This window comes from Gymnoscopelus microlampas (genome assembly GCF_963454915.1).
Source record: "Gymnoscopelus microlampas genome assembly, chromosome: 8".
In the NCBI taxonomy this organism is placed as follows: domain Eukaryota; kingdom Metazoa; phylum Chordata; class Actinopteri; order Myctophiformes; family Myctophidae; genus Gymnoscopelus; species Gymnoscopelus microlampas.
This window is the reverse complement of record NC_139945.1, coordinates 26,224,938-26,248,725: the sequence shown is the minus strand read 5'-3', so window position 1 is coordinate 26,248,725 and position 23,788 is coordinate 26,224,938. Positions and strand designations below refer to the sequence as shown.

General features: G+C 43.6%; 1 protein-coding gene across 1 annotated transcript in view; it reads left to right on the top strand.

The window, feature by feature from the left end:
- rsrc1 (arginine/serine-rich coiled-coil 1) overlaps positions 1-23,788 on the top strand; it is a 200,478-nt gene that overhangs the window by 81,166 nt on the left and 95,524 nt on the right. The window contains exon 6 of the mRNA XM_084063809.1: positions 17,199-17,250. Coding sequence (XP_083919935.1) covers positions 17,199-17,250 — 52 coding nt within the window. The remainder of the gene's footprint in view (positions 1-17,198; positions 17,251-23,788) is intronic.

Genomic DNA, 23,788 nt, shown 5'->3' with positions numbered 1-23,788 from the left:
CATAATTTGGGTGTGGAGGGGATGCAGCAGGGAGGAGTGTTTGGGTGTGATTGATGTCGTACTCTATATGGAAGCTAGTGTGAATTATTCAAGAGCAGATTACACTCATAAACAGCATTAATCAATATATACATGTTGGCATCTTACAGGAGGTGGCCTGCTGTGTCTACTGTTAAAAAGATGAGCGCTGTAAAATAAGAAATGCAAAAAGGAGGTAAATGTGAAGTGATTTACATAAGATGGAGGTGACACCAGGTTAACACAATACTTAACTCATTCACTGCCAGAATATTTCTGGCCGCGTTTGCCCACTGCCAAGATTTTTCATTGAAAAAAAAAAGTACTCAGGAGCCGAGATACAGCATTTTTAAGTTTTAAGTTAACAAGGAAGTGGATGGGAGTCTAGATCTTCGAAAAATCATATCTCCTTTTCTTTGGGTGAAATAAAATTAAAAAAAAAGTAAAACGAAATAAAATAAATAAATATATATATATTTTATTTTTTATTTTTTTTAAAGTCCTTTTAGTCGTTCTAGGCAGGCATGGCTTAGGGACAGAAGTCGTTTTAGTCGTTCTAGGCAGGGAATGAGTTAAAAGACAGCGCAGCAGATCATTTTAAAATGCTGGAAATGTAACTAATGTGAAAATAAATAAATAACTGTACCTATTTTATCATTTGGCATCATTTGGCATTTCTCATAAACAAATGTGCTATATACATTTTTGGAAATCGTGTTTCAACAGCCCCCCACCATTAGGGTTGGGATCCTTTATGATTTAAACGATTTCTGTTCCTTAAAGGGATAGTTCACCCCCAAAATGACTTTTTTCTATCGATTACTCACCCCATGAAGCCTTTAATTCATGGATTTTCCTAAGCCAATAATTTGATGACCGGCGGAGGAGACTCCATTGACTCCCTGGGTCCCCAGAAAAAAAAACGAATGTTAATATAGCATAGCATCACAATCATTTCAACCACTTTGTCCATATTTTATGCGTTGGCTGTTCAAAAACAGAAGTGAAATAGCGTCACCTCTGCCCTGCGAGCTTGTACATCTGCAATTTTTTTTTTTTTTTGAAAAATCTTGGAAATCAAGAAAATGTTTCGAGAAATTGTAATGATTTTGATTGTTTTTACAATAAATCTTCTCTTCTGGGGGTCCCTGGCACAGAACGTTTTCAAATGGGGTTCCGCGGCCAAGTACATATCAATTTGAGGGTCCTTGGCACGAAAAAGTTTGAGAAGCACTGCACTCACAGGGTAAATACGGGTATATAGATACAGTACATAACAATGTCATTTTCAGTGGTACTCCATTATAATAACACAGCTTTGTTACAACAACCCCATCTCAAGTCACCTTGAATTCAATGTATGATGTCACATTATCATTTTATTGACGTGCATACATTTCATACAGAAGCCTTTTTACACATGCAGCTGGTCTCTATAGGGAGGCGGTTTGTGGGAGTATGTTATTTCTACTAACATTGGCTGTCTTTACGGGGGGGTTTCTGGAGCCTGTATTTGCATGCGACTGCGTTTCTTGTATGTTTTTTTTCCTCTTTTTGTGGCGCTAAGTGGACCTATAGGGACAGATTATAACAGGTTTGCATTTGATTCTGCGCCTCCAAACTCCTCAGGGCGGCTGGCGGCGAGTTGACACACACATACCGGTGGTAGAAGGAGTACTCGGATATTTGAAGTGAAAGTAGCAGTAGCCCAATATAAAAATACTCTGTTACAAGTCAAAGGCCTGTGTTCAAAATGTTACTTGAGTACAAAAGTATTGGCATCAAAATATACTTAAATTACCAAAAGTTAAAGTACAAAAATGTTTGAAAATAGCAGATTTACAAGCTCACAACGCCTCGCGTTGTGAGCTTGTAGATCATCTATTTTCAAATAGCCTATATATAAAACAGGGCTGAAGTGGTTAATGTATGTTTTATAATATAATAATTTTTTTCTGCAAAGTAACAAGTAGCTAAAGTTTAAAAAAAATTGTAGTGGAGTAAAAAGTACAATATTTGCCTCTGAGATGTAGTGGAGTAGAAGTAAGTACTGAAAATTGGAAATACTCCAGTAAAGTAAAAATACCCCAAAATTGTACTTAAGTGCAGTGCTTGAGTAAATGTACTTAGTTACTTTACTCCACTGACACATGCACACTCAAACGCCCAAAAATGCGTGCATTGCACACGCACACGCATTTGTATATTTACAGATGCATTTGGCTGCATATATGTCTTGTGGAATTTGAATATTTGAATATTTGAATATTGACTATGTGTTGAATTTATGGGTGTGTTTATGCATATGGGGAGATGATTGCACCGCTGGTTGTCAAACCGGCCCGCAGAGTGGAAGACCGTGATTACGATTCGGGACAGAGGAACGTAAATAAAAAAAGCTTGACTCGCTCTGCGGTGGCAACGGCAGTGGGGGGTTGGAAATGTTGTTGCCTCTGGTACTATATATATATATATATATATATATATATATATATATATCGTTGTTGTCGGGCAAAAACCTGTTATGTCCATATTCTTTTGAGTTTTTTCGTAAACTAACGCCCTACTTGATCACACTACAGCGTCACACAAAACCATGAAAAGTAGCAGATCTACAAGCTCGAAACGCGGCGCGAAGCGACGTGTTTTGAGTTTGTAGATCTGCTACTTTTGCTACTTTTGAATTTGAATCCTGTAAAGTAACAGTGTTGGACATATGAGGTTTCCACCCGACAGAGACAATACATATATATATATTACACACACACGTGTATGCACACACACACACACCGCTGTAAATTCTCCCTCTAAACAGGCATTTATGGCTGTCATTTGATATACTACTGATAAGATCACGCTCACACTTATCACGTTGCCCTCTCTCTCTCGCTGCATATTGCTCAAATAGTCGAGACCTGATCTATGCTTTGCCGCACAGCGGTGCCGCGCGCCCGAAATAGATGGTCTACATACAAGCTCACAACGCCACCGGCTTTGAGCTTTTAGATCGGCTATTCTTTCTCGCCCGTGTGACAACCGGCCTACGATGGGAATACAAATTAAGCATTAATTCTTTCAATTAATAACATGGGTTTCAATAATGCGATTATTTTTCCTGTAATCTTTACTTGCTGATATTCATTTTGTGTCTCAGCACTTTGCCTTTCGTGCACCAGCTTTTGAGATGTTTACCCGTAGACAAACAAACAAACAAAAATACAGTATTTTTGCCCTTTTCTTTTGCCGTTGTTGGAACATCGACTTTGTGCGAATTATTCTGCCGCTTGATTTTTCACGATGAAGAGATGGATGCTAATGTTTTGACTGCGCCTGTCGAGTCAGAGAGAGAGAGAGAGAGAGAGAGAGAGAGAGAGAGAGAGAGAGAGGGTGGTATAATAATGAGTTGGGCAATTAAGACTTATGTGGTAAGGCGTTTAGTTTTATTGTTCATATTTGTTTTGTTTTCTTAGTTAGGCTGATTGAGTCAATGTGATCACTAAGATTGTAGAAGGACTGGGGATAATTGCTCCCAGTGCTCCGCTACACGCACGCACGCACGCACGCACGCACGCACGCACGCACACCGTGTTGGAGTTGTAGTCCAATGCAAAGCGCACTCCCTTGCTCAGGGGAGTACATGAGAGGGAGAGAGAGAGAGTGTATGGTGTCTAATCAGTCCAGATGCACAGCTTTAGAGCAGAGCAGAAGACATGCAACCAATCAATCAATACATGAACAATCAGCTTCATCAGGACTGTGCTGGACAGACAGACAGACAGACAGACAGACAGGCAGAGAGGGGCGGAGTGCGAGACAGACAGACAGACAGACAGACAGGGGTGGAGTGAGAGACAGCCAGACAGCCAGCCAGACAGACAGACAGACAGACAGACAGACAGGGGTGGAGTGAGAGACAGCCAGACAGACAGACACAGGGGTGGAGTGAGACAGACAGACAGACAGACAGACAGACAGACAGGGGTGGAGTGAGACAGACAGACAGACAGACAGACAGACAGACAGACAGACAGACAGTAGACAGACAGACAGGGGTGGAGTGAGAGACAGACAGACAGACAGACAGACAGACAGAGAGGGGTGGAGTGAGAGAGAGACAGATAGACAGACAGACAGACAGACAGACAGAGAGGGGTGGAGTTAGAGACAGACAGACAGAGAGGGGTGGAGTGAGAGACAGACAGACAGACAGACACACAGCAGTGGGGTGTGCAGACGAACCAGAGGTTGAGTAAGACAGGGAGTTAGAGGAGAGGTTGTGTTCGGGTCACTCCAGGGTCAGGGGTCGTGTCAGGGTGGTGTTTTGGCTACATTGTGAAACGTACTGTGAACTCTATGGCCCCTGTGTTGAGATGGAGGAAATGGAGTTGGGCATAGACTAAACATATATTTATAGTTATTATTAATATTACTACTATTATTACTATTATTGTTATTTTGACTATTATTAATATTACTATTATTAATAATAATATTACTATTATTAGATAACCAAAAAAGTGGTGTGTAATTGATCAGAGTGTAATTGATCAGTGTGCGTGGGATTGTTTGAGTGGTGTGTTGATGTTGTGTAGTGTCCCTTGGAAAGGTGAAGAGTTCACCAAGGCTCCTAGGCTAGTTGCTCTACTGACAGACAGCTGCCGGCAGGTGTGGACGCACGCACGCACGCACGCACGCACGCACGCACGCACGCACGCACGCACGCACGCACGCACGCACGCACGCACGCACGCACGCACGCACGCTCTAGAGAAGAGAGACCACTAGACCAGTGGTTCATACGCGCGCGCACACACACACACACACACACACACACACACACACACACACACACACACACACACACACACACACACACACACACACACACACACACACACACACACACACTAGAGAAGAGAGACCACTAGACCAGTGCTTCTCAAAGTGGGGTCTGGGGACCCCCAGGAGTCCTTGAGGGGGTTCCAGGGGGTCCCCAGCAAAAGTATGCAGCACCACAATCATTTTAACCACATATTTTGTACGTTGGCTGTTAAAAAATAGCAGATGTTCAAGCTCGCAGCACGTCGCTTAGTACCGTGCTGTGAGCTTGTACATCTGCTATTTTAAAAAAATATATAAAAATCTTGAAAGTATTGGATCATTTCGAATAATTCTTTTAACACAAAATCTTCACCTATGGGGGTCCCTGGCACAAAACCTAAACAGATGGGGGGTCCGCGACCAAATATGTTAAAATTTGGGGGTCCTTGACTTGAACCACTGCACTATAGACGCGCTGACACATGGCAACGTTGTGAGAGAGGGAAGAGAGTGTTCAGAGGGGTTTAAAGTTCCTTCCCTCTATGTTATCATTCCCACTAGGCCTAGGAAGAAATGCCACCCTTTTCACATTGGGGTCCAGGGGGTCCCAGCAAAATGAGTTAACCCATTGAAACCGGCAACGCATCTGTGTAACCATTTAAACCATTATTTTATAATTTGGGCTATTCAAAAATAGCTACAAGCTCATCGCTATGAGCTTGTAGAACATTTGTGCAAATCTTTGAATGTATATGTTTTTTAAACATACATTTTTTTACTCAAATCATTGCTTCTCGGGATTCTACAAATGTCTTCTAAAAACTTTTTAAAACTTTTTCTTTTTTAAACTTATTTTGCTATAATATATCAGTGGTCCTCAAACTTTTTCATGTCAAGGACCCCCAAAATTATATGTATTTGCCCACGGACCCCCCCCCCCCCCTCCCCCATCTCAAAATATTTTGTTCCAGGGACCCCCAGAAGCAAATATTTGAGTTAAGAATGTATATATATATTCAAAGATATGCACACATTTTCACAATTTTTCCAAAAATGTGGCTATTTCTGAATAGCCAAAGAAATATAAAATGACAGATGCGTTCCCAGATTGAATGGGTTAATACAGCATCACAATCATTTTAATACTTTCATACTTTGGCTAGTTTTTTAAATAATGTTATATATATATATATATGTTTTTTTAACACAAATCTTCTCTTCTGGGGGTCCCTGGCCCTAAACGTTTTCAGATGGGGGTCTGCTGCCAAATACATATGATTTTGGGGGTCCTTGACACAAAAAAGGTTTGGAAACCGCTGCTCTATGGGACTCACTGTCAGAGGAGTGCAATCCGAGAGGTGCGCAGCAGGAGGTTCGGGCAGGGTGGGGGGGGGGGGCGGGCTCTCCTCCCCCCTGCCCTGCGAGACCCCCCTGCACTCGCTCAAATTGGTGGAAAACTCATATGTCGAAAACTGTTACTTTTTAGGATTCAGGTTCAAAAGCATCAAACGTAGCAGCTCCACAAGCTCAAAGTGTGTCGCTTCGCGCCACGTTCTGATGCTCTTGTGTGACGCTGTAGTATGAAGCGGGGCGTTAATTTAACTCAAAAAGTTAGAGTATGGAGGTGAGAGGTTTCTGCCCGACAGCAACGATATTCATCTCATTGCATTCTCAAAGTCTTCATCTGTATCCATTTGCTTTCATTTGTTACTCTCCACTCAGCCTCCGTCCACGCCCACATCACCCCCCGACCCCCCACCATCCACCCACCTCCGCCCACCCACGTATCCCATACCCAAAAGAGGATGCAGAGGGGTTGGGGGGGGGCGGGGGCGGGGGGGGGGGGACTAGAGCCCCCCTAGAAAATGCAATATTTCTGTTTTTAATATCGAGGTCTATAAGATCAGGGCAGAGATGGGTTCCATGGCAATATGTTTATTTATATTTTTATAGAGGGGAGAAAAAACTATATATCCCTGCCTATCAGTGTGTGTGTGTGTGTGTGTGTGTGTGTGTGTGTGTGTGTGTGTGTGTATACAGTATACGTGTGTGTGGGTGTGTGTGTGGGGGGTCTGCCTGGGCCCACCACTGTATCTCCGCTCATCTTATATAAAAAATAATGTTGTGTATGGCTATACTTTTATATATAATGGCAATATGGGGGATCAGGGCTCTTTTACAATGTGCCATACTTCAGGCCGGCGCTAACAGCATTTTATGGGCTGCCAGCAGTTCATCTTGGTGTCTGAGGCAGGCAGGAGCACTGCATAATAATGTCGTTTCCTGCCCCCAAATGCTATTTCACAGGCCGGGGCTCATTTCTCAAACTTCACCACTTTTACAATTTCCCCAAACTTTTATTTCCTTCATTATTACCAACAAGATTTCATTACGTATTTAGAATGTAAACAAGTCTGAGTAATGACACCCTGCCCCCGTCTCGTCTCTCCCCGGGAATCATTCCCGCTGATGGCTCGGTCGGCTTTGCTATCGCTAAACGTGCACGTGCACGTTTAGCACGCACGCACACACGCACGCACACACACACACACACACACACACACACACACACACACACACACACACACACACACACACACACACACACACACACACACACACACACACACACACACACACACACACACACACGTGCAAACAAACATACAATAGCCCACACACTATGTTTCACCCACAAGCAACCACACACAGACACACACACACACACACACACACACACACACACACACACACACACACACACACACACACACACACACACACACACACACACACACGCTCACACAAACTGCCCTGGCCAAGATGGAACCCAACAATATTAATTTACCACCCTACGCGCGTGTGTGTGCATGTGCGCGTGTACACACACACACACACACACACACACACACACACACACACACACACACACACACACACACTTTTATACTCAACTCACATAAATCATGTAGAAGAAAAATGAGCAAATGTGCGGGCTAACTCATCTTCTCCCCCCATCCCGGAGAAAATGAAATTCACTGGAATACCTATCAAAACTGCAATCATCCAGAGATAATATCTTCTTTGGTCTATCTGCACTTTCCGATTTAATTTCCTCCGTGCCCTTGACATGCAGCGATACCATTAAGATGAAGCATATACAGTAAGGGAGTAGTTCTCACCATTTTTTGATATATGAGGCCTCCACGCTAAATGTAATATCATCATTTGAAAATTAATGCAATATTTCTTTTGTTTGGGGGAAGAGTTTTTTTTATTTATATTTTTTTGGGAACGCACTCGAGGAGCAGGAGAGAGGGAGCCGAGGGGTAGAGAGGGAGGAACAAGATGGAGGGGAGAGGGCGAGAGAGAGAGACACACACAGAGAGACAGACAGAGAGAGACTGCACAGGGAGACTAAGTGTGCGACAGTTATTCAAGCTACTCGATTTAATCCATTATAGAAAAGAATCGATTATCAAAATACAGAAAATAGATGATCTACGACCTCATGACACAGCGAAATGCGACACGTTGTGAGCTTGTAGATCAGCTAATTTTCAGTATTTTGTATTAGGAAGAATTAAATTAAGTGGTTAATCAGACTAATCAATTCAGTCAATTACAAAAAAATAAAAAATATGATCCCAAAACGCGCTTCTCGATTATTCGATTAATCGAACATTTTATTGATAGAATCGTGAAGGAAATCCTTCACAACAAGACTCTCACACAAAAGTAGTGAAAATAGTCTATCTACAAGCTTGTAGATCGACTATTTTCACCATTTTAAAATAATAATAATAAAAAAGGAACAGTTTTGGACATACAAGGTTTCCATCCGTCAGCAACAAAATAATCAATAGTTGTAGGGACATGGACAGGAAAAACAACAACATGTAGTGATATGGAAGGAAGGAAGAGGCTAAGGGGACGATGGGGGGTGCTGCTGTAGGCTGTGGTGGAGCCGGTGGAAGCCCCCCACTAAGCCCACCCACCCGCCCACCGCCATCAGAATGACATGTAATTACGTACGGGCCGACCGCCAGTCAGAGGTCACTCAAATGACTCCATCATTTAGCCGCAGCGCCGGCCAGATGAGAGGAAACAGCCCCCCCCAACCCCCCTCAACCGCAGCCCCACATCAAATATGATGAAATCATTAGCGTAATAAGCGTGGAAATGTGTTTGCAGATTATCATTGAACCCAACCCCCAGCGCCCCCCCCCCTAGCTACAGTACCCCCCCCCCCCCCCCCCCCCCCCGCCACCATCTTTTATCTGGCCCGATACTCCATCACTCTGAGCTGTTCTCACCTCAACTATCTATCCTGCACCATCACATTAGGAGAAAGACAGACAGATACAGACAGACAGACAGATGAACGTAGCTTTGTAGCTGAGCACAAGTGCTCATTTCCAAAAATGCCCTGCACACACACACACGTGGTGGCCATTCACTTCCCCACCCAGATTTTAACCGGTCGGTCCGGCAGGGAATCGAACCTGTAACCTTCCGACAAAAAGTGCGCTCCTCTAACCTCTAGGCTACCGCTGCCCCCAAAATAAATGTTATGAACAATTCTATTCTGATAATGAGAACAGAAGCTCCTCCTCCTCTGTTAGGTAAAATGTTGTTAGGTAAAATGGAGGCCAGGGTTAGCAATGTTGATGGAAAAATCTGACAGATCCGTCTTGATCACATGATTATAGAGATAATGTGTACCGATTTGCATGATGTTTGGACAAAATCTGTCGGAGCAATTTAAAAAATGTGGCCTGCTGGTGGCGCTATATTTGGCCAATGTGAAAAGGGTGGCATTTCTTCCTCAGCCTAGTGGAAATGTGCGTGCAAAGTTTCGCGTCAAACCGGACTTAATTGATTTAAGGCTTTTTGTTCAAAACGAGCCGCTCCTGCAAACTTCAGATGCCAATCTGTGTGCACAGTTTCACGTCGATCGGACCAACGGTGCCGGAGATTAGCTGTTCATAGACAGACGGAAGAATGGACGGACGGACGGACAGGGGGCAAAACATAGTCTCGGCCAATAGACAATACAAATAAAAAGACAATAAAAATAAATCAAATAAATTCCATCAATTAGAATGTATAAATTTTTTTTTTATAATTAGTGAAAATAGCAGATCTACAAGCTCACAATGCGTCACATGCCGGGTAGACATAACATTTCTCTTTTGGGTCTCAAGCTAAAAAGTTTGGGAACCACTGATCAAGACCACAAGTCTGTGTGTCTGTCTCTCTCTCTCTCTCTCTCTCTATCTCTCTCTCTCTCTCTCTATCTCTCTCGCTCTCGCTCTCTCGCTCTCTCGCTCTCTCTCTCTCTCTCGCTCTCTCTCTATCTCTCTCTCTCTCGCTCTCTCTCTCTCTCTCTCTCGCTCTCTCTCTCATTGTCTATGTCTTGCTCTCTCATCATCTCTATCTCTCTTTCTCTTATGCTGTCTATTTCTTGCTCTCTTTCTCTCCCTGTCCTTCATAGTTCCTTTACTCCCTCGCTCTCTCTCTTCCTCTCCTCCTTTGTTCTTTTCTCATTTAAACCAGTAGACTGTCTGGAACAGAATACTGTCAGATTGAGTGGCTTAGTAAGTAAAAAAAGGATGGATGGATAGACAGTGGAAGACTCGAGAAGAGATTTCTTTGACTGATTGATTGAATACTTTAGTCCAAAATGGAAAGAGCAAGTGGTACAGTCAGACATTAAGGCTAAAAGGATAACACAAAAAGTCCTTGTTTCCATTGTGGTCCTATGTATTCAGTTCATCAACATAGGATTATGTACAAAGCAGAAAAAGGATAAACGGCGGCAGTGAATGACACCTCCGTTCGATGGGAATTTACATTGACCTCCCCTTGTGGTCTCCTGATAGATGTTTCTTCAGAGACCAGTGATCCTGTAATGGATGGTTGACTTTTGATGACACTGACACAGGGACCCCTCTCCTCAGGAAAACATGGAGAAGTCATGGAATTTCAAGATCCCATTCTCCAGGCCAGTGTTATTTGTGTCAAAATAAACTAAACGCAGTTTAGTAAAAGTCCTAGTCTGAAGCCCTGCTGGATCTCCTTCCAGCCAGGGATGGCTCCTCCCTTGGGACGTGATTGGCTCCTTTTCCATTGGGACGGTTCATGACTCTATCATCTGCCTTTAGAACGTGCGGTGGTGGACAGTACATTTCGTCGCTGGTGGACAGAAACCTCTTATCTCCATATTTTAACTTTTTGTGTTTTTTGGTAAATGAACGCCCTACTTGATCATACTACAGCGTCACACAAAAGCATCAAAAGTAGCAGATCTACAAGCTTGAAACGCGGCACAAAGCAACACATTTTGAGCTTGTAGATCTGCTACTTTTACTTCTTTTGAATTTGAATCCTGAAAAGTAACAGTTTAGGAAATATGAGGTTTCCACCCGACAGAGATGATTTACTTCAGTACTGTACTTAAGTACATTATTTTGAGTATCTACCAGGGGCGGACTGGCCAAATTTGCATACCGGGCATGTGTGGGCCGGTGGGCTTTTAGGATTATTACGGTCATTTCCGGGTTGTGCGGCCCAATTATTAGTTACGTTAATTATTATCCTTATCCTTATCCTAATGTTTGGGCTGGGATGCGGCGTAATTTTTGCTGTTGCTGGATTAAATACAGTGAAACGCAACGCCCCCCTCGGACCAAAATGCCATTGCTGAATTGGTCCCAGTCCGCCCCTGGTATCTGCACTTGAGTATATGTATTTTTGCATACTTGTGACTTTCATTCCACTACATTTCAAAGACAAATATTGTGCTTTTGCCTCCACTACATTTATAGGAAGGGAAAGAAAGTACAGTACATCTAACCAACTTAACCAAGAAGAGACATATTTTAGACAAAAAATATTTCTTAACCGCTTTCAACTTGGCATTCCTATTTTGGGTATGACCGTAGCCTATAGGTGAAAATGTTCACAAAAAATAGGCGATCTTAAGTGTGCTGTCAGGTTGTAAATTGGCTATTTTTGAAGAAAGGAGTAAAGGAGTAGTTCACCCAACAAATGGAAAGATGCTAATGTCTCCGGTAGGAGACTCAAAGAATCTCCTTTGAGTGTCTTATCGGAGAGACCACCGGTCATCAAATTATTGGCTATTGACATTTTTGGGGTGAACTACTTTCCAAATTCGGAAACTGCATCGGCATGTTGGGCCTGCAGTTAGATTAATTCTAGAACGCCCCCTGATGGGTACATTTTACACTTTAATTAAAATTGACTGTGAACATTGACACTTGTTAGAGTTGGTAGAGGGAAGGAACCCTGAACCCCAGTTCTGTGTTCGTATCTGGACCTTAACCCATTAAGACCTCTGGCCGATTCTACAAATGCCCTCTACAATCAATAGTTCTCAAACTTCTTTGTGCCAAGGACGCCCAAAATGATACATATTTGGCCATGGACCCCCATCTGAAAATGTTTTGTGCTAGGGACCCCCAGAAGAGAAGATTTGTGTTTTTAAAAATAAATCACATTTTTCATAAAATGTTAAAAAATAGCAGATGGAAAATCTTCCTCTAAAACAGGGGTGTCAAACTGTCAGAGAAATATTTTTGAATAGCCAACGCTAAAATCTAAAATAACACGTATGCTTTCCTGGTTTTAATGGGTTACGAGGCTCTGAAACTGTTGTACTTTGTTGTGTCTTCTGTTCCTTGGACCTGGACGTGGCACTAGAATAGACATAGTTTCCCCCCTCCTACCTAACTCAGCGTTGTGCATTGTTTCTACCAAGCGCAGGGTAAAGGAGTATTTATTTTCCTAACGGCGCGTGTTTATTTTTGACTAATGAGGCAGACAGTGGCCACTTAGGACGGCTAAACGTGTTTTAGTGTCGTCTGTCAACGAGCCGTTGCCCTCTGGATTTCCTCTCTTTCCAAGGGTAACAGTCAGTTCAGTGACTCACTGGTAAAAATAGAAAGGTATACGCTCAGTGGAGAGCATATCTCCCCCAGACCGGGTGGCCTACCCAGGGCTGTGTAAATGTGATTAATTAAACTAAAATAAACAACAATAAATAACATTAACAGCATTCCCTTTTCCATATCGTCCATTATAACCTCTCTTTCTCAATCAACTGGCTGTTTCTCTCTGCTCTCATTTACACTTCTTCTAATTATGTCCTGCTTTTCCCTCTCTTCCGTGTTGGACTTCCTTTTCCTGCATTTCCTGATCAAGGAAAATCTATATGAGCCAGTATAAGAAGATACACATCATACAGACCCCTCCCCCGCCCAATCATTTTGCTTGGGACCCCTTGGAACCCTCTCAAGGACCCCTGGGGGTCCCCGGACTCCACTTTGAGAAGCACGGCTATAACCCTAACTAAAACACCATAACTATATCCCTGACACGCCAGGCGGAGAAGGAAGGAATTTAAGCGATGTCATGCAAGACGAAGCGGAGAGAACAAGGAGGACGGGAGGAAAACGAGAGAGAAAACAGAAGCTTCTGTAACAAGTCTTTGGAGAGTTGGGATGAGAGAGGAGAGGGGCACAGACACAGAGCATTTTCTACTTAGATCACACACACACACACACACACACACACACACACACACACACACACACACACACACACAAAACATGCAGCATGTCTGCACGTGTGTGTGTGTGTGTGTGTGTGTGTGTGTGTGTGTGTGTGTGTGTGTGTGTGTGTGTGTGTGTGTGTGTGTGTGTGTGTGTGTGTGTGTGTGTGTGTGTGTGTGTGTGTGCCTATCAGAAACACTTATCTTGTCAGGAGGAGAGACCAGGGGTTGTGTGTGTGTGTGTGTGTTTGGAGGGGGGGGGTATCCTTGTGCTTTGACAGCTGTATTGGGAGACACACACACACACACACACACACACACACACACACACACACACACACACACACACACACACACACATACGGGGATATGGATGTGTGTGTGTGTGTCCCACCCTGCCGCCCCCCCCCCCCCCCCGACATGCCCTCAGAAGGGGGCTTGTCTGTAATTCCAATATCTCTGCTATTAGATTTGAGGGTCTTAATTGTCAAGGAAGAATGATGGCTGAGAGACAGAGCACGCTGCTATAAAAGGCAGGCGGGGAGGGAACGCTGATTGCTATCAGAGGTGGGGTTTTTCCCCCCCGTTTTTTTCTTACCCCCATCGCCGCCGCCGTCACCGCCACATTGTGGCAGCAGCATCGGCGGCACTGTGGCTCGTTGCCGCGGCAGCGGGCGGACGTGTGTAGGATTAGAGGGAAATTAAATGCTAATGGGGATGGGATGTGAATGCCGTGCCGGTGCTGGGGAGGATCATTTAGTCGACAGGACCGGTGGCGGGTGCCTCCTCGCCTGACAGACAGCAACCCCCCCCCCCCACCTTACCTCCTCCACCACCCCTCCTAAACCCTACCCCGCAGACACCCACCCAGGCTCGTCCTCAAATCGTTCCCTCTTCACCTCCACCCACCCACCCTCCGGCAACAAGCTTAAGAGAAGAAACGGAGGGGAAAAAAGAGATCTGATTTATCAAACTGTAAACTTGTCACTTTGTAAAAATGTCACTTTTCGGTGGCAGCAGGGGAAAATATAATGACCCTCTTTAATGTGACGGTGGTGTGTCGAGGGTGCTGTGTCTTAGACGGCACACACACACATCAAGGAGCCTTGTGCGCCTGTGCACGCCAAGCCTGGTGCACACTTAATGCAACATGAGGAGGTGTGTGTGTGTGTGTGTGTGTGTGCGTCCCCTGTAGCAGGTGACATACCGGATCACATTCACATTGACTGGCACCGCTAGACAGCTGAAATTACCAATCACTATTATGCCAGAGGAGAGGAAGAACAATTGAAGTCCTCCTCAACACCCCCATCCACAAGCACGCACGCACACACACACACACACACACACACACACACACACACACACACACACACACACACACACACACACACACACACACACACACACACACACACACACATGCTTGTATTATTATACTTGTACATTCAAGGATGACACTTTTATAGGTGCCATTATTTTCTTTTTGGAAAATGTTTGGCAAAATCCTACTATAATTCTAGTAAACCTCTGTAGTGGTGTCACAACCCGGTTCTCCTCAGTGGCTGGACCAATTGCTCTGATTTTGCACACAGCCATTCACCATTACCATCTGAACGCAACTGTGAAGCCCGTTTTTCAATTTCATCAAATCTCAGCTTCTTATTAGCTTAGCTATGTGTCAAACAATGTCGCCTCCCGGGTTGCCAGATCATGTGCGCATATCCCCCCACGGATGCGTCGACCGGGTATGGTCTAGTGATTATAATTTTTTTATCCTAACCCTAAAGTCAGAGTTATACTTAGTTGTGTGAAGCAGTTGCGCACCAATAAAAAATGACTTGTCTTCACAAATTGTCTTCACAATAGCTTTATTCTACTATACTTGAGGGGACATTTGGCCCTAATATAGTAATGCAAACACGTGTGTGTGTGTGTGTGTGTGTGTGTGTGTGTGTGTGTGTGTGTGTGTGTGTAGGTGTGCGGTGATTAGGACAGAACTACTGTAAGTGTCATTGTATGCACAGTGGCCTCTGAAGGAGTAACACACCATGCAGCGTGTAACCAGTTACATCACTGTTTGAACTGAACCATCATCTTAAGTTACAGCTTATTATGACATTTCCTCACTAATTACATTAGCATTTGTTTACGTCCGCCTCGAGGCATGTGGCGGGTCGTATCGCACACTATATGGAAGGATACACACACACACACACACACACACACACACACACACACACACACACACACACACACACACATAAATGACACACATGGACAAACAGACGCTCCGGACGGTTGTGAAATAAAGAACGTAAAGAAATAAACATGGAGGATGAGGATAAGACCCTACAGTAATAAAACAGATGCTGAAGTATCAAATGACATGTAAAATTAATGTACAGCTATATTTAGTTTAAAGTCAGCTTACAAGTCAGACAATTACACAGTACAGGATGAAAACCACTCCTGGAAAAAAAAAAGTTAAATAAATCTCTCTCCTAAACGGGTGTGTAATTCATTAGCAAACCAAAAAAAGGTGTTAATTGTGCTCCCTGGAGGCCGATCTGTTTGTGTTCCCTCGGCTTCTCTTCGGCCCTCAATGAGACCCTGGTACAGCGCCACACACACACACACACACACACACACACACACACACACACACACACACACACACACACACACGAGATGGAGAGAAAGAGAGAGAGCAGTGGGGAGAAAAGGAGAGAGAGCTAGAGAAAGCAGGAGATGGGGAGGGGGGGGGGGCGTCCATTTGGTTCTATTTGTATATACTCTTGAGTTAAATGAACACTGATGATACAGTGTATATTGGGGTGTCCCATAGATCAAAATGGTATCAAATGGTCTAATACATATCAATTGCTGGGGGTCCTTGAAAGTAAAATGCTGCTATAACAATAAAAAAACACCTCCCTGGCATATCTTTATACATGGGGGTGTCCGCAGGCTAATAATATGTGCCAGTTTGGGGGACAGATTGGAGTTTAAAATGTTCGCTTTAAAGCATATATATTATAGTCAAAGATTTGCACAAATTTTCCACGATAAAAAAAATAAAATCAGATCTACAAGCTCATAGCACTCGGTGCCGCGATATGAGCTTGTATATCTGCTATTTTTGAATAGCCAAAGAAATCTTAGTATGAGTATGACACAGATGCTTTCCATGTCTTAATGGGGCTTCGTCGTTGCTCCATGATGGTTACATTGTCGAGATGGTGAAACTAGAGCCGAGATACAAATAGATGGGAGGCGCCTCAATGTGGACGCTTCCTGTGTGAACTGTGGCGTTGTCATTGTCTCATGTATAGTCTAGTCACAATTATTACATAATCGCCTAATCACAAAATTTTATTTTGCATATCGTTTCCATGTTGAAAAATACTTTTTAATATTTAAAAAAAATAGCCAATAGCAGCAAATCTTGCAGTCGTTCTTGGCAGCCAGGGCGTTATGACAATGACTCGTCATAAGTTGTTCTTGGCAGTAAGAGAGTTAAATGTGTCAGTAATTTCTTTGTATATTGACGTTATTTGTCACATAAAAAAAAGCCTAAAACACAAACAAAAATGTAATTTATTTATTTATATGTTCCAATATGCAATGCCAAAAACACAATTAAATTGTTAATCGCAAGTATTTGTGTGACGATCAATCGTCAAATATAGTTTTATGACGGTGACACAACTCTAGTCTCATCATGTCGCTCTCTCTCTCTCTCTCGTTCTCTCTCTTTTTCTCTCCCTCTCGTTCTCTCCAGACTCCCTCAGAGCAGGCCAAGGTCCGAATGCAGATGGTTCTACAGGCTGCAGGTAGGTGACTGATGATCGCTCTCTCCGTCTCTCTCGCTCCATCTCTGTCTCTCTCTCTATCTGTCTCAGTGTTTCCCAAACAGTGGGTCGGGGACCCATTTTTATGGGTCCTCAACTCATTTAATTTTTTCTTCCACAATATACAGTACATATTATTATGTTTTTTCATTAAAACAATTATAAATCAAACATCTTTTCAAAATAATGGCATGGATATATATATATGTATTTTTTTTGTTGTGCCATTAAACAATAATTAAACGTTTAAGAAGTAGTGAAAACAGCCGATCTACAGGCTCACAACGTGTCACGGCGCACTGTGAGCTTGTAGATCTGCTATTTTCCTGGGGAAAATAGCAGAGCTGTCCCGGGGGGACATAGCATTTCTCTTTTGGGTTACACACACACACACACACACACACACACACACACACACACACACACACGGCACGCCCCCTCACCAGACATAGACAAACACGCTGTGTGTCCTTCTCTCCCAGGCCATATTCAGAGCAGCTTAATTTCAAACAATCCCTCAAGTACATAAGTCACAGATGTCACCGCACGCGTCTGTATGCGCTGTGCTCTAGTGTACTGTATATATTCCAGTGTGTATTCCAGCATTGGCATACAACCATCGGCCATATGTGACGGGCAGAGATGATCGACTGTTGAGAGAGACGTCTGCATGTTTACACACACACACACACACACACACACACACACACACACACACACACACACACACACACACACACACACACACACACACACACACACTCCATGGCCCGGCCCGGCCCTTCTGAACAGGCTCCTAATTTCACCACAGGAAATATATGAAAAAGATCCCAACAGTTACATCATCAGTACATCATCAATACCCTGCAGTTCCATGCTGGAACCTCTTTAACAAACCTAACATCTTTCATTTTACCTGGACCTCAAAATCTTTAATATACTCTTTCTTTCTGATAATAATTCCTACGGCGTGGCACTGTCCCTGAATATTTTTCACATATGTTTTATACCAAACCTTTTTTTAAAACTGTGTGTGTGTGTGTGTGTGTGTGTGTGTGTGTGTGTGTGTGTGTGTGTGTGTGTGTGTGTGTGTGTGTGTGTGTGTGTGTGTGTGTGTGTGTGTGTGTGTCCAGAGCTAATCTTGCAAACTGCTATTTAACTTTTTTAACTATTTAACGCTTAAACCATATACCGTATACCCATAGGCCCCATAGTTAGTTGACTGTATTGCCATGGGCCACACTAAATATTGTAGCTGACATTTTTATTTTAAATGTAATAAATATATCTGATTCTATTTTTGCCAAACATCCTCCCCAGAATAGCGATGTGGAAGTCAGGACGGTTGGATGGGGCTGAAACCTTGGATTCATTATATCGTAGATACACCATAGTAGATGACTGATGTCATAGATAACTGACGTCATAGACTGGTCACATGAAGTCGGAGATCCACATGAAGCCAGGCTGTTTTGTTTTGTCCTCGACTCAGGCAAAGCTGTGTATACATGTATATGTATTTACATATATACTGTATGTACACTAAGTATCCATGTAGGTATTTTGCTGTTGTTCTACTTTCTGTCAACAGCTAAAGATTGGACAGGGAGGACACGCTGTTACTATTATTATTATTAGTCTCTGCTGTGTGTCTAGTTTTTTATTATAACTTTGGGGGAATTGAAAATGTAATTCTATTTTATTATTTTTTACTTGAGTAAAAGGTTGAAAAAGAAAGCCATATAGTGTTATAACGTGTTTTAAAACACATTCAACAGCTTCTCACCCCCACCCTGCCATCCTCCCATCCTCCCAACCTGCAGGCTAATGTGGTGCTAATGGTTCGGGGAGGGCGTCATAAAAATAAAGTCTGAGCTTTTTGAGTGCATTGGGCTAGACTCCCTGTGTGCAGACACACAGGGCCAGGGCCAGATGCAAGCTAGGGGGCTCGAGAGGAGAGAGAGCGAGAGAGAGAGGGGCTTGTTAATGCACTGGAGCTGTCTCTGGCTTTCTTCTCTGTCTCCTAGAGTCTTCCAGGAGAACAGCTTTATGGCCCAGCTGAGGACTATCTTCAACAGAGAACAGCCTGGGCTGGCCTTCATCAAAGCCTCACATCGCACATAACGTAGTGACCGGTCAGATGTGAATGGATTTACACGTCATGATGGCCTCCCAAAACTGGGATGCCTTCATTTAAAAAAGGCTTGATTTGAAGTATTTTTATATATATATATGTTTTGTTTTTATTTGCGACAAAGCAGGGCCTTGGTCCGTCTATCAAGCGCTGCCACAATACGAAACCATTGATTATCATCCCTGTGTCCCGATTGGCTGAGAGGGCACGTTAGGCTTGGGCGATCCGTGCTGTCACAGTCTGCATGACACGCCATATTTGGGTGTAGCTGCAGTGGGAACTCTATATATGGTTATGTCTGAGTCATAGTGAAATCTATATATGGTTATGTCTGAGTCAGTGTGAACTCTATATGGTTATGTCTGAGTCGGTGTGAACTCTATATATGGTTATGTCTGAGTCAGTGTGAACTCTATATATGGTTATGTCTGAGTCGGTGTGAACTCTATATATGGTTATGTCTGAGTCAGTGTGAACTCTATATGGTTATGTCTGAGTCAGTGTGAACTCTATATAGTTATGTCTGAGTCAGTGTGAACTCTATATATGGTTATGTCTGAGTCACAGTGAAATCAATATGGTTATGTCTGAGTCAGTGTGAACTCTATATGGTTATGTCTGAGTCAGTGTGAACTCTATATATGGTTATGTCTGAGTCACAGTGAAATCAATATGGTTATGTCTGAGTCATAGTGAACTCTATATGGTTATGTCTGAGTCACAGTGAAATCAATATGGTTATGTCTGAGTCATAGTGACATAGGGTCCGCCCACCCTCAGCAGGAGGTCTGAGGAGTTCCAGTAATTGGGGTTGCAGAAGGGATCGCATGTGTTTTGAGATGGAGTTGTTGGACCGGTGGCTTGCACAGTTGGAGAGATTTATTCGAGATTTCGAGTTGACCTGCTATTGAGAAAGACCATTATTGGAGTGAATATGCTCCGTTGTCTTACAGGGGGAGTTACGTCAAAGCACGGAACTCGTTCAAATAATGCCAGCATCGATGATCTTCCAATATTCAAGATGTTGACATCAAATCTTCCTCCAAATGAGTTTCAGCAATGTCTGGATAATATTGGTTGAGCAAGAGGGACACACCTAAAGCTTTACGACTGGTATTTAATTGTCATTGGGGGATTTCCAGTATTTGTTTTCTTGCTAAACATAAGTAGTATCGGAGTGCCTGGTGGCTCAGTCAGTTAGTGTACACTACAGACCATAATGCTCCTTGTGAGCATGAGGACCCAGGTTCCAATCTGACCCTCGTCTTGTTTTTCTTGTCTCTCCTCTCTCTCCACCCCCTTGGTTTTGTGTCTCTCTACACAGACCTGTCTGAAATAAAGCAAGAAATGTCAAAACTACATCTTGAGGTGTCTCACAGCCCGGGGCTCAAGGCTTAGAAAGAGCTTTTTCCCTTTGGCAGTCAGTGCCGTGAACAAGGACACGGACCAAAAAACAAAAAAGAACACATACAAACAAAATAAGACAAAAACTGCACTCCTCTGTAAGTAACCATGCTTGTTTTGCTCACTCTGTTACTTGTACTATTGTACAGTACATAGATAAGTGTACTTGATGGATGATCTTCAAGTGTCCAAGAAAAACATATTGTATTTATATTCGACAGTATTACAGGTTTTACCCAGATACTAACGATCGATTTAATAAAAATGTCTCCTCAATTAAAACAAAGGCTCCATTTAAAAAAAGTCTGTCTGTTCTTGCTTATTGTCTCTGCGACAATATCATAGCATCATGTTCTGTTTAACTTTAACATCACAATCCCAATCATATCCATACGTTAACTACTCATACTAGACCATACCCGGTCGACGCATCCGTGGTGGGATATGCGCACATGATCTGGCAACCCGGGAGGCGACATTGTTTGACACATAAACGCTAATAAGAAGCTGAGATTTGATTAAATTGAAAAACGGGCTTCACAGTTAAGTTCAGATGGTAATGGTCAATGGCTGTGTGCAAAATCAGAGCAATTGGTCCAGCCACTGAGGAGAACCGGGTAGCTTCACCTACCACTACAGAGGTTACTAGAATTATAGTAGAATAGTAGAATAGTAGAATTATAGTAGGATAGAGCCAGCGCAGAGAGACGTTTTGGTGAGCATGAATATGGAGAACGGAGATGCAAAGGAGACATAAAACTATTATATCTCCACCCTCGTTACTCGTGCTGCACAAGCACATTATAGAGCTCTTTATAACATCTTAGGTCTGATAGAAAGTTAGTTGAAATAGGCTTAATATCAGTGTAGGAAAAAAACTGTCGGTGATCTCCTCTTCAATTGGTGATATTTATATATATATATATGATAGATATATGATCTCCAATCGGAACCAGCCTAGGGCATATTAGGACATGGTAGACTTTGTAACTGTTACCGATCATCTGTGTTTAGCATTTATTCTATTTGATTCATTTTCCCCCAATTTAGTCATTTTGCCAATTCTCAATCCCTGGACCCCACTTTGAGCACCACTGGTTTAGACAACCTCATGTCTCCTCTGCTGCATGTTACAGTACGATGCCAGCCACTTGTTTTCACCTGACAGTGAGGAGTTCTACCAGGAGGCTCATAATAATGTACATGCAGAGGAACACACTATTCCTCCCAGTTCCGCTCCCTGCTGAACAGGCAGCACAACCAATCATAGGAGTGTCCCCCCCCCCCCATCCCATCCCCGCCCGGGAACCCGGCCTATTGTTTTAATTGGAGTGCCCGGCCGAGCCGGAGGCAACATGGAGGATTCAAACCCCCCCCCCAGTCTCCACAGTGGTGGTGGGCAGGGAATTGACCCCTGCACCAGCCACACATAACGTATGCATACCGTACATCCTAACACTCACACATGCAACCTCTAGGCTGGTTGCAGCAAAACACGTGCTTGTTTTTGTCCTTGTGTCCTGTTTCATCTTTCTGTCTTGTGTGCCATTTTCCCTTTTAGGACTCTTTATGTCCTAGTGGTTTTCAACCCTTTTCATATCAAGGTCCATTATGTTTTAGCCATTTGAGCCGCGGAACCACCGTTTGATAAGATTTAGACTCAGACCCACGACTTTGAATGTTTTGTTATCGTTGGATACGATTGTGTCCACAATTCCATGCTGTGTTGATGTTGGTACCATAGGAGAGATGACAGGCACACAAAATAATGATCAAAATAACAATTCTTTAATTAAGTATTGCAGATTTTTAACAATAATTTAATACTTGTAGGGTCCATTTGGTTTCATTTTACTCTCTCAAGCGTTAAAGATCTCTACAGGGTCCATTTGGTTACCAACTCTCCATCATTTAGCTGGGGACCACCTGAAATCTCCTCGAGGACCACTCTGGTGGTCCCCGGACAACTCTGGTGGTCCCCGGACCACTGGTTGAGAACCACTGCTTTATGTGCTCAAAGTACATTGGCATTCACATTAAGTGAATTCATATATACTTCTGTGCGCATGCTTGCGTGTGCGTGCATGTGTGTGTACTGTATGTGAAGTGGGAGGTGGTAACAGTGAATGATTGTGACTGTTAGAGAACATCTGTTGTCTCCGATCCACTGACCCTGTTGCCACTAAATGTCCGGCTAATTGATAGGAAGGGCAACATGCCGGGTGACCACACCGTACCGAACACCCCCTATGACCTCGCTCTTCTCTCATCTCTGTCTGTCTTCTCTCTCCATTTTCTCCCTCTCTCTCTCTCTCTCTCTCTCTCTCTCTCTCTCTCTCTCTCCATCTCTCTGTATCCCTCTTCCTGTCTTTGTTCCAGTGTGTGTAGTGCAGTGTATGGGGCGAGATAGGGAGGCAGAGAAGGAGACAGACAGCAGATGTTGGGAGGTTGTGTGAATGTTAATGTCCTGACGTAGCTGTGTGGAGCTTAAGCCCTCTTCTCTTCTCTTCTCTTCTCTTCTCTTCTCTTCTCTTCTCTTCTCTTCTCTTCTCTTCTCTTCTCTTCTCTTCTCTTCTCTTCTCTTCTCTTCTCTTCTCTTCTCTTCCACTCTCCTCTCCTCCCCTCCCTTCCTCTTCTTTTCCTCTCCGATCCTCCTCTCTGAGTGCCCGCCAGGCTTTCTCTCCTGGGGTCTCCTGACATCCTTAAAGCCTCCGGCTCTCCTCTCCTCTCCCCTCTCTCTCTCTCTCTCTCTCTCTCTCTCTCTCTCTCTCTCTCTCTCTCCCCCCCGGTCTTTGTCTGTCTATGGACTCTCTAGTCAGTAGAGAGCAGATCATCCCTGGCTAAGGCGGCTCAGGCCTTTGTGTTGGGGGGCTCTGTGGGGCTGTAATGAGGCCCTTCGGCTGGCCCTTCGGCCTGCTTAGCACTCACTGGGGGCTTGGTGTGTGTGTGTGTGTGTGTGTATGAGGGGTGGGAGCTGATGAG